This window comes from Equus caballus, chromosome 7 (genome assembly GCF_041296265.1).
Source record: "Equus caballus isolate H_3958 breed thoroughbred chromosome 7, TB-T2T, whole genome shotgun sequence".
NCBI classification, from domain to species: Eukaryota; Metazoa; Chordata; class Mammalia; order Perissodactyla; family Equidae; genus Equus; species Equus caballus.
Window position 1 is genome coordinate 13672825 of NC_091690.1, and position 13227 is coordinate 13686051.

The 13227-nt window shown below is 34.2% G+C and overlaps 1 protein-coding gene across 4 annotated transcripts in view; it reads left to right on the forward strand.

Moving 5' to 3' along the window:
- DYNC2H1 (dynein cytoplasmic 2 heavy chain 1) overlaps positions 1-13227 on the forward strand; it is a 292362-nt gene that overhangs the window by 192929 nt on the left and 86206 nt on the right. For all 4 annotated transcript variants that reach the window (XM_023644714.2, XM_023644715.2, XM_023644716.2 and 1 more), the window contains one exon: positions 12230-12346. In XM_023644714.2, the coding sequence (XP_023500482.2) occupies positions 12230-12346 (117 nt within the window). The remainder of the gene's footprint in view (positions 1-12229; positions 12347-13227) is intronic.

Sequence of the window (13227 nt, forward strand, 5' to 3'; positions counted from 1 at the left end):
TTTAATGATTTGTTGAAGATACTTTTTGTCTTTATAGATCATTAGCTTTAATGTTATATTTAGACAAGTTTAGTGCTGATGTGAATTATCCGAAAACCATTTTACCAGTGAGATTTACTAAAATTTTATCTCTAAAAATATTAATATTGGGGCTGACCCCGTGGCCGAGTGGTTAAGTTTGCGTGCTCCGCTGCGGCGGCCCAGGGTTTCGCTGGTTTGGATCCTGGGCGCAGACATGGCACCGCTTGTCAGGCCATGTTGAGGTGGCGTCCCACGTGCCACGACTAGAAGGACCCACAACTAGAATATACAACTATGTACTGGGGGGATTTGGGGAGAAAAAACAGAAAGAAAAAGAAAATAGATTGCCAGCAGTTGTTAGCTCAGGTGCCAATCTTTAAAAAAATAAAAAATAAAAAAAAATTAATATTGTCAGTCTTTTTACTACTAGCCATTCTAGTATGAAATATTTCATTATGGTTTTAATGTACATTTTTCTAATGACTAATAATATTGTGCAACTTTTAGTGTGCTTATTGATTATTCATATATCTTTTTGTGAAGTGTCTGATCACAAAAAATTGGTTACTGGTTGTCTTACTATTGAGTTGTAAGGATTCTTTCTTTGTTTCACCCATTGAATTACCTTGGGTCCTTTGTGAAAAATCAACTGACCATATATATGTGGGCATATTTAATGGACCCACTACTATTCTGTTCATTTGATCTATAGGTCTACTAGTATGTTAAAGCAACATGTCTTGATTACTATAATTTTGTGGTCAGTCTTTAAATCGGATAATCTAAAGTCCTCTGAGTTTATTCTTTTTTAATATTGTTTTAGAATCAGTTTGTCAATTTCCATTGAAAAATTTACTGGGATTTTGATTGGGGTTGCATTGAAACTGGAGATCAATTGGGTGAGAATTGAAATATTATCAATATTGGGTTTACAGAACTATAAACATGAGGAATCTTTTCAATTTGTAGATCTTTTAAAATATATTTCTGTGATCTTTTTGAATTTACTTATCTTTTCTGATGCTGTTTTAAATGATATTGTTATTCTGTGACAAAGTTCTAATAGCTTTTTTTGTTGTTTCCGTAGGTTTTTCTATGTAAACAATCATGTTGTCTGCAAATAAGGACACTTTTACTGCTTCCTTTCCAATCTGTATTATTTTATTTTTCTTGCCTTTTAAATGTGACTAGGAAGTCCAGTACATGCTGAATAGAAGGAATAGACGTTGCATTGTCCTTATCGTGGAGAGAAAGCATTCTGACCGTTAGGTGTGATGTTAGCTGAAGATTTTTTATAGATGTCCTTTATCAGATTGAGAAAGTTTACTTCTGTTCTTACTTCTTAAGTAACTTTATGTCAAATGCTTTTTGTACGTCTACTGTGATGATGGCAGAGATGTTAGCTCAGGGCCAATCTTTCTCACCAGAAAAAAAAACAAAATAGAAATATGAAAAAGGTAGGAGTTGTATGAGAATTATGATCTAGGAATGAAGTAGACAAATAGGATGTTTTGAGGAGATACAGCTCTGGTCATGAGACATTAACTATGAGGAAAAAAATATGGAATCAAAAGTTGGTTTTTAGAATCCTTTTTGTCCGAAAACAGCTATATAATTTTTATATTACTAAAATCAGATGAAGTACTGTGTGCCAATCCAACCATCACATTACAAACCAAGCTATGTCAGTCACACAGCTTTACTTACATCTCTTTTGAAATTGTCATTTTTGTCTTCACCCCATACGATTATTTAGGTTTTAGGGTGTATCTAGTGTCATCTTAATCTATGTTGATGATGATGATGATGATGCTAATGATGGTTTTGATACCTAATGTGCCTCCTGTAATAGGCTTTGTCCTAAGCACTTTACATGTATTATCTCATTTAACTCTCAAAATAAACCTATGATATGTGTTATTATTGAACTCGTTTTACAGTTGAGGAAATTAAGGTCAAGAGAGGTCGTTATTTTTCCCAAGATGACACTTTTAGCAAGTTCATGAACTGGAACTTAAAGATGTCAGTGAATACTAGTTCATACTAAAGTGCTATTCTTAAAATAGTCTTCAACAAATCACTCCCTCGTTTTCTTTTAAGCACTAGCTACCTATTCACTTATTTTTTCCTAAACATGGTTTGAAGTTCCAGAACTTTATTTTTTTTTCATAGACTCAATAGCAGTTTCATAGCAAAATTCTTAAAATCTGTTATATTTATTCTTACAATGTAATGATGGTTTTTCTATTGTCAAAGATTTGACGATTAATTGCTAATGTAATAATTTTAGCAACCTTTCAGTGAATGACTTTTGTGAGCTCAGCAGCTGTGGTTACTCATACTCAGCAGCTGCAGTTATCCTGACTCAAATGGTTTTTCATCAGTTATTGGAGAAGTCACAAGTTCCTGATAAATTCATGTTTTGAAATTAGGAAGCTTAAGATGCTTTTTTTCTCTCAGATATCTTTCCATTTAAATACATAAACTCATGTTTCAGGAACATATTTATTAGTTACAACTTTGCCAATAGTACCATCAGCAAAGAGAGGTAATATATATACTTTTATACACGGTATAGTAATTTCTTACTTCTAATTGCAGGCAAATCTGAGTTTGAATACTCATCACGTTTGAGTTCTAAGACCATTTCAGACAAAAGCAAGTGAATTGAAAGACATTATCAATCTGTTTACTTTTGTAACAAACACAATGATTTTATGTTTACTACTTTTGAATGTTTACAAGAAAATGCTAAGTTCAAATATTATTAACTTGATTTTTTACTTTTATAGCTTATCATTTAGTAAAAAATAAAAATATCTCTTGGTTTGAATAATGGCAATTAAAAGGAAAGAATTAAGCATTTATATTTATATTACCTTTCCTTTGTGAACTGTATTTCATGGTAATAAAAGAAAAGTTGATGAAAGAAAGTGCTTCTTTACTGAATAATCCTGGATAGTAAATATAAAAGGAATGACAGAATTTTAAAAATTGCTATTTTACAAGCCCTAATAAAATAATTGATTCAGATAATTGTTATCAAAGTTTCAAATCATTAGATGGAAGGTGGATGGGGGAAAAAAACGAGAGGGATCAGCTGTTACTGCTTATACCCATTCCTCAATCTTTGTATCACACAGAGGAGGCATTCGGACACTGTGTGCCTCCTGATGTGATGCAGTGGGAAGCACAGTTTCCAAAGTGTTCCTTCCCAAAAAAATGAACCTGAATCTCATCCAGCCTTTGGAACTCATTTCCACTCAACAGGAAACAAAGAAGGTAAAGGAGAAAATTAAATTACACCAATGGATCTAGACTGTGGGACCTTCTGCAAGATAACTGACCCACTTTTATCAACAGGTTAATGGCATGCAAAAAAGGGAGGGCAGAAAAACTGCTGTATATTAAACAGACTTAAAATACTTAACAACTATACGACCTTTCTATGGATACTAATTTGAACAATCCAATTTAAACAAATTTTGAGACCGTAAGGGAAGTTTAAATATGGACTGGGTATTATATGACACTGATGAATTTTGGTTAATTTTGTTAGGTGAAATAATAGCGCTGTGATTATGCCCATTTATTTGAGCTACAGACAAAGCATGTAGGAGTTAAATAACATGTGGCCTGGAAGTTGTTTTAAGATACTTAAGGAATAATAACAACAAAATAAAAGAAAATAAATTAGGGATGGATGAAGCAAGTGGAGGAAGATCTTGGCCATGGTTGAATCTGCATGATGGGTATCTTTGTGTATCTTTGAAACTGTTCTTAATGAAATCAATTTTTGTGTATCTTTGAAAATGTTCATAGTAAAATTAATTTTACAAAGTTAAAATAAATGTGACAGATATTTATATGTGTCTTCTTTATCTTGTCACCCAATTAAATGTAGACAGCTTTTAGTACTTTCTTCCAAAATATTCGTGGTAGGAGGCAGCACGCTACTACCACCATAGGTATTGAAAATGACAGACACTCCCTTTCCGAGCCCGCCTCATAGTTCAAGCACAGGCATGACAGGCCCCAGCTCCAGCGTGTGAACAGGGACCTAGTGAATCAAAGAGATGCTTTCCCTGCCTCTCTTGGGAAGAAGTGGCACTGGAAGCAAGTTCTAATTCCTGGGTAGCATCCAGAGCCAAGACCAGTGATGACAGTGAGAAATCTACAGCTTCTATGATCAGTGGCAATATCAACTTTTCCTTCCTTTTCCTACTAGAATAACCAGTGTTTTTACTGGCCCTAAAGCCTGCTTTTCCACTTTCCTGGTTATTCTATGAACTACCTAACATTGTTGTAATAATTATCTTTTTTCAGTTTTGTACAGCTTTGTTGAGGTTAGTTGCCGCTGAATAAACTGTAACTATGTAGAGTGTATGATCTGATAAGGTTTGACATATATATACCTGTGAGGCCATCACCACCTTGAGGGAGTGAACATTCCCGTCATCCCCAAAAGTCTTCTCTAACACTTTGTAATCTCTTCCTCCTGTCTCCCCTGCCAGAAACTACAGATTTCTTTTTTTTCTAGTAGATTAGTTTGCATTTTCTTGAATTTCATATAAAAGGATTATACAATTAAGGATTCTTTTCTGTCTGGCTTCTTTCTCTCTTTTTTTTTGAGAAAGATTAGCCCTGTGCTAACATCTGCCGCCAATCCTCTTTTTTGCTGAGGAAGACTGGCCCTGAGCTAACATCTCTGCCCATCTTCCTCTACTTTATATGTGGGACACCTGCCACAGCATGGCTTGACAAACAGTGCATAGGTCCACACCCAGGATCGAAACCGGCTAACCCCAGGCCATCAAAGGTAGAACGTGCGAACTTAACCACTGTGCCACCAGGCCGGCCCCCCTGGCTTCATTCAGCATAATTCTAACATTTGTCTTTGTTGCATGCATCAGGAGTTTGTTCCTTTTTATTGCTGATTAGTAGTCTGTTGTATGGATGTACCACAATTTGCTTATTCCTTCGCTCGTTGAAGGACATTCATATTGTTTCCAGTTTGAGGCTACTAAAATTAAACTAGTATGAACATTTATGTCTTTGTATGAGCATATACTTTTATTTCTTTTGGACAAATACTTAGTTGTGGAATGGCTGGAGCATTTGACAGAGCCATGTTTAATTTTATAATTAACTGCTGAACTGTTTTCAAACATGGTATATAAATAAAAAGATAAAAGTATTAGGAGACACAAGGTCTTATATATGTGTATGTGTGGGTGTGTTTCTATATAATGTATTTATATATTCTCTGTCTGTCTTATTTGTACTTCCATGAATAACAAAAGTATAATTTTACTCTCAGCAAGTAGGATAGTTAGAGCTACTAATTATACAAAGTGCAAAAAAGCATCGTAATTACATCTCTTCAAGGCAGAGATGGATCCAAACATTTCGTATAATTTAGTGATTAATTCCGTGTCTGAGTTATTTAGTATTTACCCGAATTATATATAAAACATTAATATGTATGACTTACAATGAAGCATTTAGCTTATTACCTCAAGTAATATATACCTCGGTATCTCTTTTTTCCTCCCCACAACCCCTGTCCATGGTTGTATATTCCAGTTGTAAGTCCTTCTGGTTCTTCTATGTGAGCCACCATTACAGCATGGATACTGACAGATGAGTCATGTGGTTCCACACCTGGGGATCCAACCCGGGCCACCAAAACGTAGCATGCCAAATTTTAGCCAGTAGGGCTGGCTCTATACTTCAGCATTTGAAAACTGGTATATTCACTAGTCTTAGTAAAATTTAAACATCCTTTGATGAGAGAGTTCATCTTAATTTGCTTATGTTAAAATTCTACAAGCTAGGAGGTCTCCTGAAATTTATTTTCAGGCTTTTAATATCATATTGCCTTGAAAAAGTGATGATGTGAGTTCTTTACATGGTCAAGTGCCTGTACATTTCACTTTTGATCTTGAGTGAAATCTCAGCTCACAGATCGCCAACATAAATTACAGTTTGGTCTTGTATGTGAGTGGCATGAACATTTTTATTGAAAGACATGAGAGACATAGAAAAAGGGGTTTTCCTCCTTTTATCCTGCATATATTAACATTGCAAAGATAAACCTCTGGATATTCTCCTATATCTCACATGCTAGCGTACTGTTTCATTTTTGCAGCATGTGGGAAGATTTAGTATGGCTTGTTGCATCCTGATGTGTTTGGTAACACAGTTGAATATATTTATTGTACCTAGCCGGAGGAAGCATGAAAATGTTTGGGGGTGGGTGATGAGAATATTGACTAAGTAAACTTTTAAGTGCTCCCAAATAATGATTGAAAAAGGACATACTACTTGAAGTGAAGTTAAAAAAAAATTTAATAAATTTTTGCTCATTTTAAATACACGCAAATAGAAAAACATACAGTATGAATATAATATATAGTATATAGTTTATATTATATGAAAAGCATTATAAATTCTTTTTTTCCTGTAAATTGTTATACTGTCTGAGAAAGATGATGATTTAGCCCTTTTCCTTTCCAATCTTTTTACATTTAATTACTTTTTCTTCTCTTCTTGGGATACCAAGATCCTTGTGTGCAATATGGAATAAAACTAGTGATACTCAGCTTTCTTATCTTGCTCTGATTTTGAAGGAAATGCTTCTTAACATTTTATTATTGATTATAATATTTGCTATGTTTTGTAGATACTATTTCTAAGGCTGTATTAATTGACTTGGGCCGCCATAACAAAATGCCATGGATTGGATGGCTTAAACAACAGAAATTCATTTTCTCACAGTCCTGGAGATTGGAAGTCCTAGATCAAGGTGCCAGGATAGTCAGTTTCTAGTGAGGACGCTCTTCCTGGCTTGTAGATGGCTGTCTTCTCACGATGTCCTTACATGGCTTTTCCTCACATACATGTTTGCAGAGAGAAGGAGAGAGCTCGCTCACACAAGAGCTCTCTGGTGTCTCTTCTTATAAGAACATCAATCTTATCAGACCAGGGCCCCACTCTTATGAACTTATTTAACCTTAATTACTTCCTTAGAGGTCCCATCTCCAAATACAGCCACGCTGGGGGTTAGAGCTTAAACATATGAATTTTGGGGGGGACACAAACTTTCAGTCCATAACATAGGTTAAAGGAGCTTTCTACTATTTCTGGTGCTTCAGTTATTCCTTGCTGCATAGCAAATTATCTCAAAACTCAGTGACTTAAAGCAATAATGTTTTATGATTTTTTATGATTCTGTGAGTTGGCTGGGTTATTATTCCTCTTTGGTTTCATCTGAGTTCACACATGAGGCCTCCTTCATTTGGAGAGTTGACTGGGCTGGAAGGTTCAAGATGGCCTTACTCCGTTTGCAGAGGGCACTGGCTATTGGCTGGGGTGACTTGATTTTCAACTACTTGGCCTTTCATCTACCAGAGGCTGGCGTGGTGTTTCAAGGTTCCAAGGCAAGAGAAGAACCTGCAAGATCTCTTAAAGTCTAGGGTTGAAAATTGCAGATCTTTTGCTGCATTCTCTTAGTCCAAGCAAGTCACAAGACTAGCCCAACTTCAAGGAGTTGGTGAAATAGATATGTCTAGATATGGGAGGAGTGGAATATTACATTGCAAAGGGGTGTGATTACCAGAAGGGATAATTTTTCAAGGGCTGTGATAGCAATCTGACACATCTTTGCTAGGCTTGCCTAGGAGTAGTTTGCCAGGAATGTATTGATGAATTTCATTGACCATATGTTCTCCCAATATTGAGATAAATATAGTATTTTTCTCTCTAATCTGTTTATGTGGTACATTGTATTTTCTATGATTGAACTATAGATTCAAAATCATCATGTATACCTTTTTTAAAATATTGCTTGATATTTATTTATTTGCATCTATATTCAGGAGTAAGACTGATCTTTGAATGTCTGTTATCTTTGGTATAATGTTTTTACTAGCCTCTATTACTGATTTGGGGAATGTTGCCTTGTTTTCTAGTCTTTGAAATGGATAGTGAAAGATTTGAATTTCTGTTTGACGAATGTTAGTAGAACTTTTATGTGAACTGCTGGTGTCTGGGATTTACTTTGAGATAATATCTTTTACTTCTTATTTAATTTCTTAAGCAGCTATAGACCCATTTAGTTTTTCTATTTTTTCTTGAGACTTTTATTAATTTCTAGGAATTTCTCTGTCACCCAAATTTGCAACTTTTATTGCATAAACCTATTCAAAATAATCTCCTATTGTCTTTTAGTCTTTTCTGTATCTGCAATTGTATTACTTTTAAAATTAGAATTTTAAAATAAATTTTTGCATTCTCTTATTTTAGCTATCATCTATCTATATATCACTCAATCTAGTCAGAGATCTCGTGTTAGTCTTTTTACTAAACTTTTTTTAATCTGATCTCTTTTGTACCTTTTTCCTATTTTATTAAATTTTTTCTTGCTCATTATTCTGTACTTCCATCTACATTCTCAACTTCATAATTTATTAAGTTTGGCTCAATTTTCAGCATTGGTTCTTTTCAAACATAAGCATTTACTGCTTTAATTTTCCTCAAGAATCTCATTCACTGCAGTTCCATAAGTTTTGATATGTGGAATTTTCATGATCACAAGTATTTCAAACAGATCACATTATCACCCTGAAGCCAAGGCAGAGAAAAGCAAGTGTCCCTAGTCGTTCCTCTGCAGGGCAGGTTGTTCTCTAATTATCCTTTTGGGTCCTGCTTTTTTGAGGGTTCTAGATTTCTATTTCCTACCTTGGGAAATGTAGACCTTATGAACTCAAGTGAGGGACATTTTACAAGTAACTGACCAGCATTCTTGCAGGTTTCACCCAAGGTCATGAAAGACAAGGAAAGACTGTCACAGTTTTGGGCGATACTGCAGATAAATAACAACTAAATATAAGGTGGTTTTTCTCCTGAAACGAAAAGAGAACATTTGTGGAAAAATTTGCAAAATCTGAATAAAGTCTATAGTAGTGTAGTTAATAGTATTTTACCAATGTTAATTTCCTCATTTTGATAACTGTACTATGATTATATAAGATGTTAACATCACGGAAAGCTGGGTGAAGTGGTGAATGAGAATTCTCTGTACTATTTTTGTCACTTTTCTGTAAGTCTAAAAGTAGTTCAAAATAAAAAGTAAATAAACAAGACAAGCTGTAGGCCTCTTGGGATGGGCAGATGCCCCAGCAGAAATGCTGGCTTCAGAGTTTACCTAGATCTCTAGATTAGCTCTCCTCTTTGGCTCTAGCATTTAAAGATTTCCCTTAATTTCCCTGATATTTCAGTCATAAATTTTAAGTTTTTTGTTGATGGTGGTGGTATTTATTCATAATTTTTAAATGTACTGTGTTAGAAAATGTTCTCCAGACATTTAGTCTGCCATATTTCCTGAGACAAAAATGTAATTTACTTAATTTCTTTGACAATCCATTTTCTCATCTTTAAACTGGGAATGAGAGTTTATTTTTAAAATCTGTATTTCTTCTCATTCCAGGAAAGATTATACTGGAGGTGACTTACAAAAATATAAATAATCTACTAGTATAAAATCAATAGTTGAAGAAATCAGTCAAAGAGAAAATTAGGAAACAAAAAGAAAATAAAACTAGGGAAACAGTTTATGCCAAAAGAGGACAAAACAAACAACAAAGCTCATGCTCTGGGGTTCTGTAAAGTTGATATTGTTAGATCAGAAATTCTGGGCCGGCCCCATGGCCGAGTGATTAAGTTCGCGCCTTCTGCTTCAGCGGCCCAGGGTTTTGCCAATTCAGATCCTGGGCGTAGATGTGATGGGGCTCATCAGGCCACGCTGAGGCGGCCTCCCACATAGCACAACCACAGGCACTCACAACTAAATATACAACTGTGTACCGGAGGGCTTTGGGGAAATAAAGGAAAAATAAAATCTTAAAACAAAAAAGAAATTGTCTGTGCTTCATAGTATCCAAAGGAAAATACAGTTGTCTGTAAGATTTAGTGTCTTACATTAAAAACACACCAATTGCTCAGAAGAAGCATAGGTATTTCTGAAGCATCTCTCATTGTTCTTTGGAATGAGGACAGGCGGAATAGGAGTGTCAGCATCTCTTCTGTTGCTTCCTTACAACCTTGTAGATGCCCCACAGTGTTCCAGTGGCATAATGCAAACTGTTGGATAGAACATGCAAGAAATGATGTAAATGTGTTGTTCATGGGAAATTTTGTCCGCTTTGACACCATTTTGAAGGAGTATTATTGAAAAAAAATCTTTAATTGGTTTAAACCATGAATGATCTGTGCTTTGTAAAAAGATAAATATGTAGGATTTTGTAAAAACAAAAGATGACTCATTGTTATAAGTTATAGCCCTATTCTCACTATAAAAATATTTTATTATATATTTGGACTCCCTTTCTATTATTCTCTGATTATTAAAGCTTACATAATGATAGTGTTATTAAGAAAAGCAAGCTTCACATGTTATTTTTTCTAGGACAGAAAACATGACCTTTTCAGGGCTGGTAAACATTTTATTCTTAAAATAGTTTTTAACATCATGTATAAAAAAATATTTGAACCTTTTTTCCTTTAGACATCTCGCTGCATTCTTATTTGTTTTCTGTCATATTTGGCAAATTTAAAACACAAATAAGTGATAGCAAATTTTACCCGAGTTAAAATAGCACTTCTTCTGACTACCAACTAGTGATGTTTTGCTGTCTAGCAAAGCTGATAAATTAGGTGCTGTTGTAGGGTTCAGCTAGAGCAAATGAAAATAATTTATCAGAAAAACAAAGAAAATGAAACACTGAATCAGCACAATTTTTTCGAGATTAGAAAATCAATCAAAAGCTCTAGAAGTAACTTGGTTTTACAGCATGATTGTGGATGTTTAACAATTAAGTAGTGCGTTCATTTCGAAAGATTTATGGCCCTTATTTTATTACAAACTTTACTAATACAAGAACTCAACAAAATTTGAAATATAGCCCAATCTGTTAAGAAGGGAAAAGAACTTACATCTCTCAAAAAATGAAACAGAAAAGTAGTCAACATGCTGCAAATGTCGATGTTTAAAATACTAGCTTAGGAAAGCATATGGCTGCTAGCTTTGGGGTTTATTTTGTTTATGTTAGATAAGCAATGAGATAGCACAGCTTTCTTATTAAGTTGAAATATTTGCAAAGAACAATCAGTGGATACCTCACTGATTTTATATACACACTCCAATATCTATAATACAATATTTAGCCTACTCAGTAATATTCTGGATCATTCTTAGCAAATGATTTAGATTAATGTTGTTAACATGGAAGTCATTAAACACTGTTTTAGAAAAGAAAATGTGAGTGAACTGATTTTGATGAGAATGAAGATCAAGAAGCTGAGAACAAGGAAGTTACAGAAGTGAAAGCCCTAAATAGGACATATTTGTTTACCCACCTCATTTTAACTAATTGATTTATACTGCTTTCATTTGAGTCTTAAGTTAAAGGAAACATTGAGATGACAACTTAAAGTTAATATAGAGCCTTAAAACTTAGATTTTTGATAATTTTTATCAATCAATAATTACTTAAAATTGTTTTGCTCTTTTAAACAGTTTGCTGTGCTCTTTTGTGTCTTTCCTGTCATTTCGTATTTTCAAAAAAACTATCTTTATCAGCATTTTGAAATTATGAAATTTAAATCAAACTGAAAAATATTTTAGATTTCAGAAATGAGCAAATAAGACACTAAGAGGTTATTAATAGTGGATAATTAGAGCTTTCTGGCTAAAGAAGCAGCTTTTCAAATAAAAGCCATTATGATATGTAATTTTTATAATGGCTTCTCTCAATTTTAAGTTATGTTTTTTGATGAGGAAGATTGTCCCTGAGCTAACATCTGTGCCAGTCTTCCTCTATTTTGTATGTGGGTCACCACCACAGCATGGCTTGATGAGTAGTGTAGGTCCACACCCAGGATCTGAACCCACAAACTCGGGCCACCAAAGCGGAGTGCACCAAACTTAACCTCTAGGCCATGGAGGCAGCCCCAAGTACTTTTGTTTTGTAACTGCTCAAATAAATCATTAAAATATTGTCAATTCAACAGAGAGAATGGGATGAAAACTTGTTTATATTTGATCTTTATTTTTATAAAATAAATATGGCTATTTTTGTACCTATGCTATTTCTCTCTCTTTGACTGAAGTCATTTTCACTTATTGTTACATGTTATTTTCTTTCAGGTTATTTCACAGTTGAGGATCTTGGGTAGATCAGTAACAGCTGGTTGCAAATTTGATAGAGAAATCTGGTCTAATGAACTTTCTCCCATCCTCAGTCTCTGGAAGAAACTAAACCAGGTTAGTGGTGGAATAGTCTTCTGATTTTTTTTCTTTTCTCTCCCTATCCTTCTTTTCCAGTTTTATACCCAGATTGTCCCTGTTGGTAAAATTTTGCACTGATCTGTTCTTAATATATATAGTATCCTGGAAAGAGATGGGAGAAATAATACTAATTAGAAGTAAATCAGCTAAAGAAGCAGTGTCACCAGGATAAGTTGTTTTACCCTGGTAATATGCTGTTTCATCTTTTATACCTGCTATATATTTTGCTCATTCTTGCCTTTCCTCTCCTCTTTCTGTAAAGTCAACGACTGCTATTAAAGGTGAAATTTTTCAAAGGAATCAAAGTGCTCAGGAAAAACAACGGGAATCAACTTGTTTTTATATTGTAGAATAGTTATTCTATAGTTGCTTGCTAACTAGGCAAAGCCATTAGAGTATTATGATTCCTATTCTTATTGAATAGGGATTTATTCTCTGGAATTCAAAAAATATAACTTTGCAATTCATATGTTTATATAAAAATACCTATATGTCAAATCTAACCTTCTTCAATAAGAGAAGTCAAATTAGGCTTGTATCAGAACCTATGAAAAAGGTTAAAGCTCTCTAAAAATTCAAAATCCTCAAACCTTACAGTATTGTAATTTTGAGTTATTATGACTTAGTCTCAACAATTGGTGATTGTCAGGAGTCTCCATAAACAATGATCCCCACTACCTGGAATTGTCACTTTTATTCAGATCATTATCTTGATAAAGCTTTATATAGCTAGCTTGAGGAAAAATTAGAGAATGAAAAGAAATACTACTATCCTCTGGCATTCTAAACCCATGCTCCACATGTCTCCCTGAGTCATATAGGTAATCACATTGTACGTATTCCTGACTCTGAAGTCA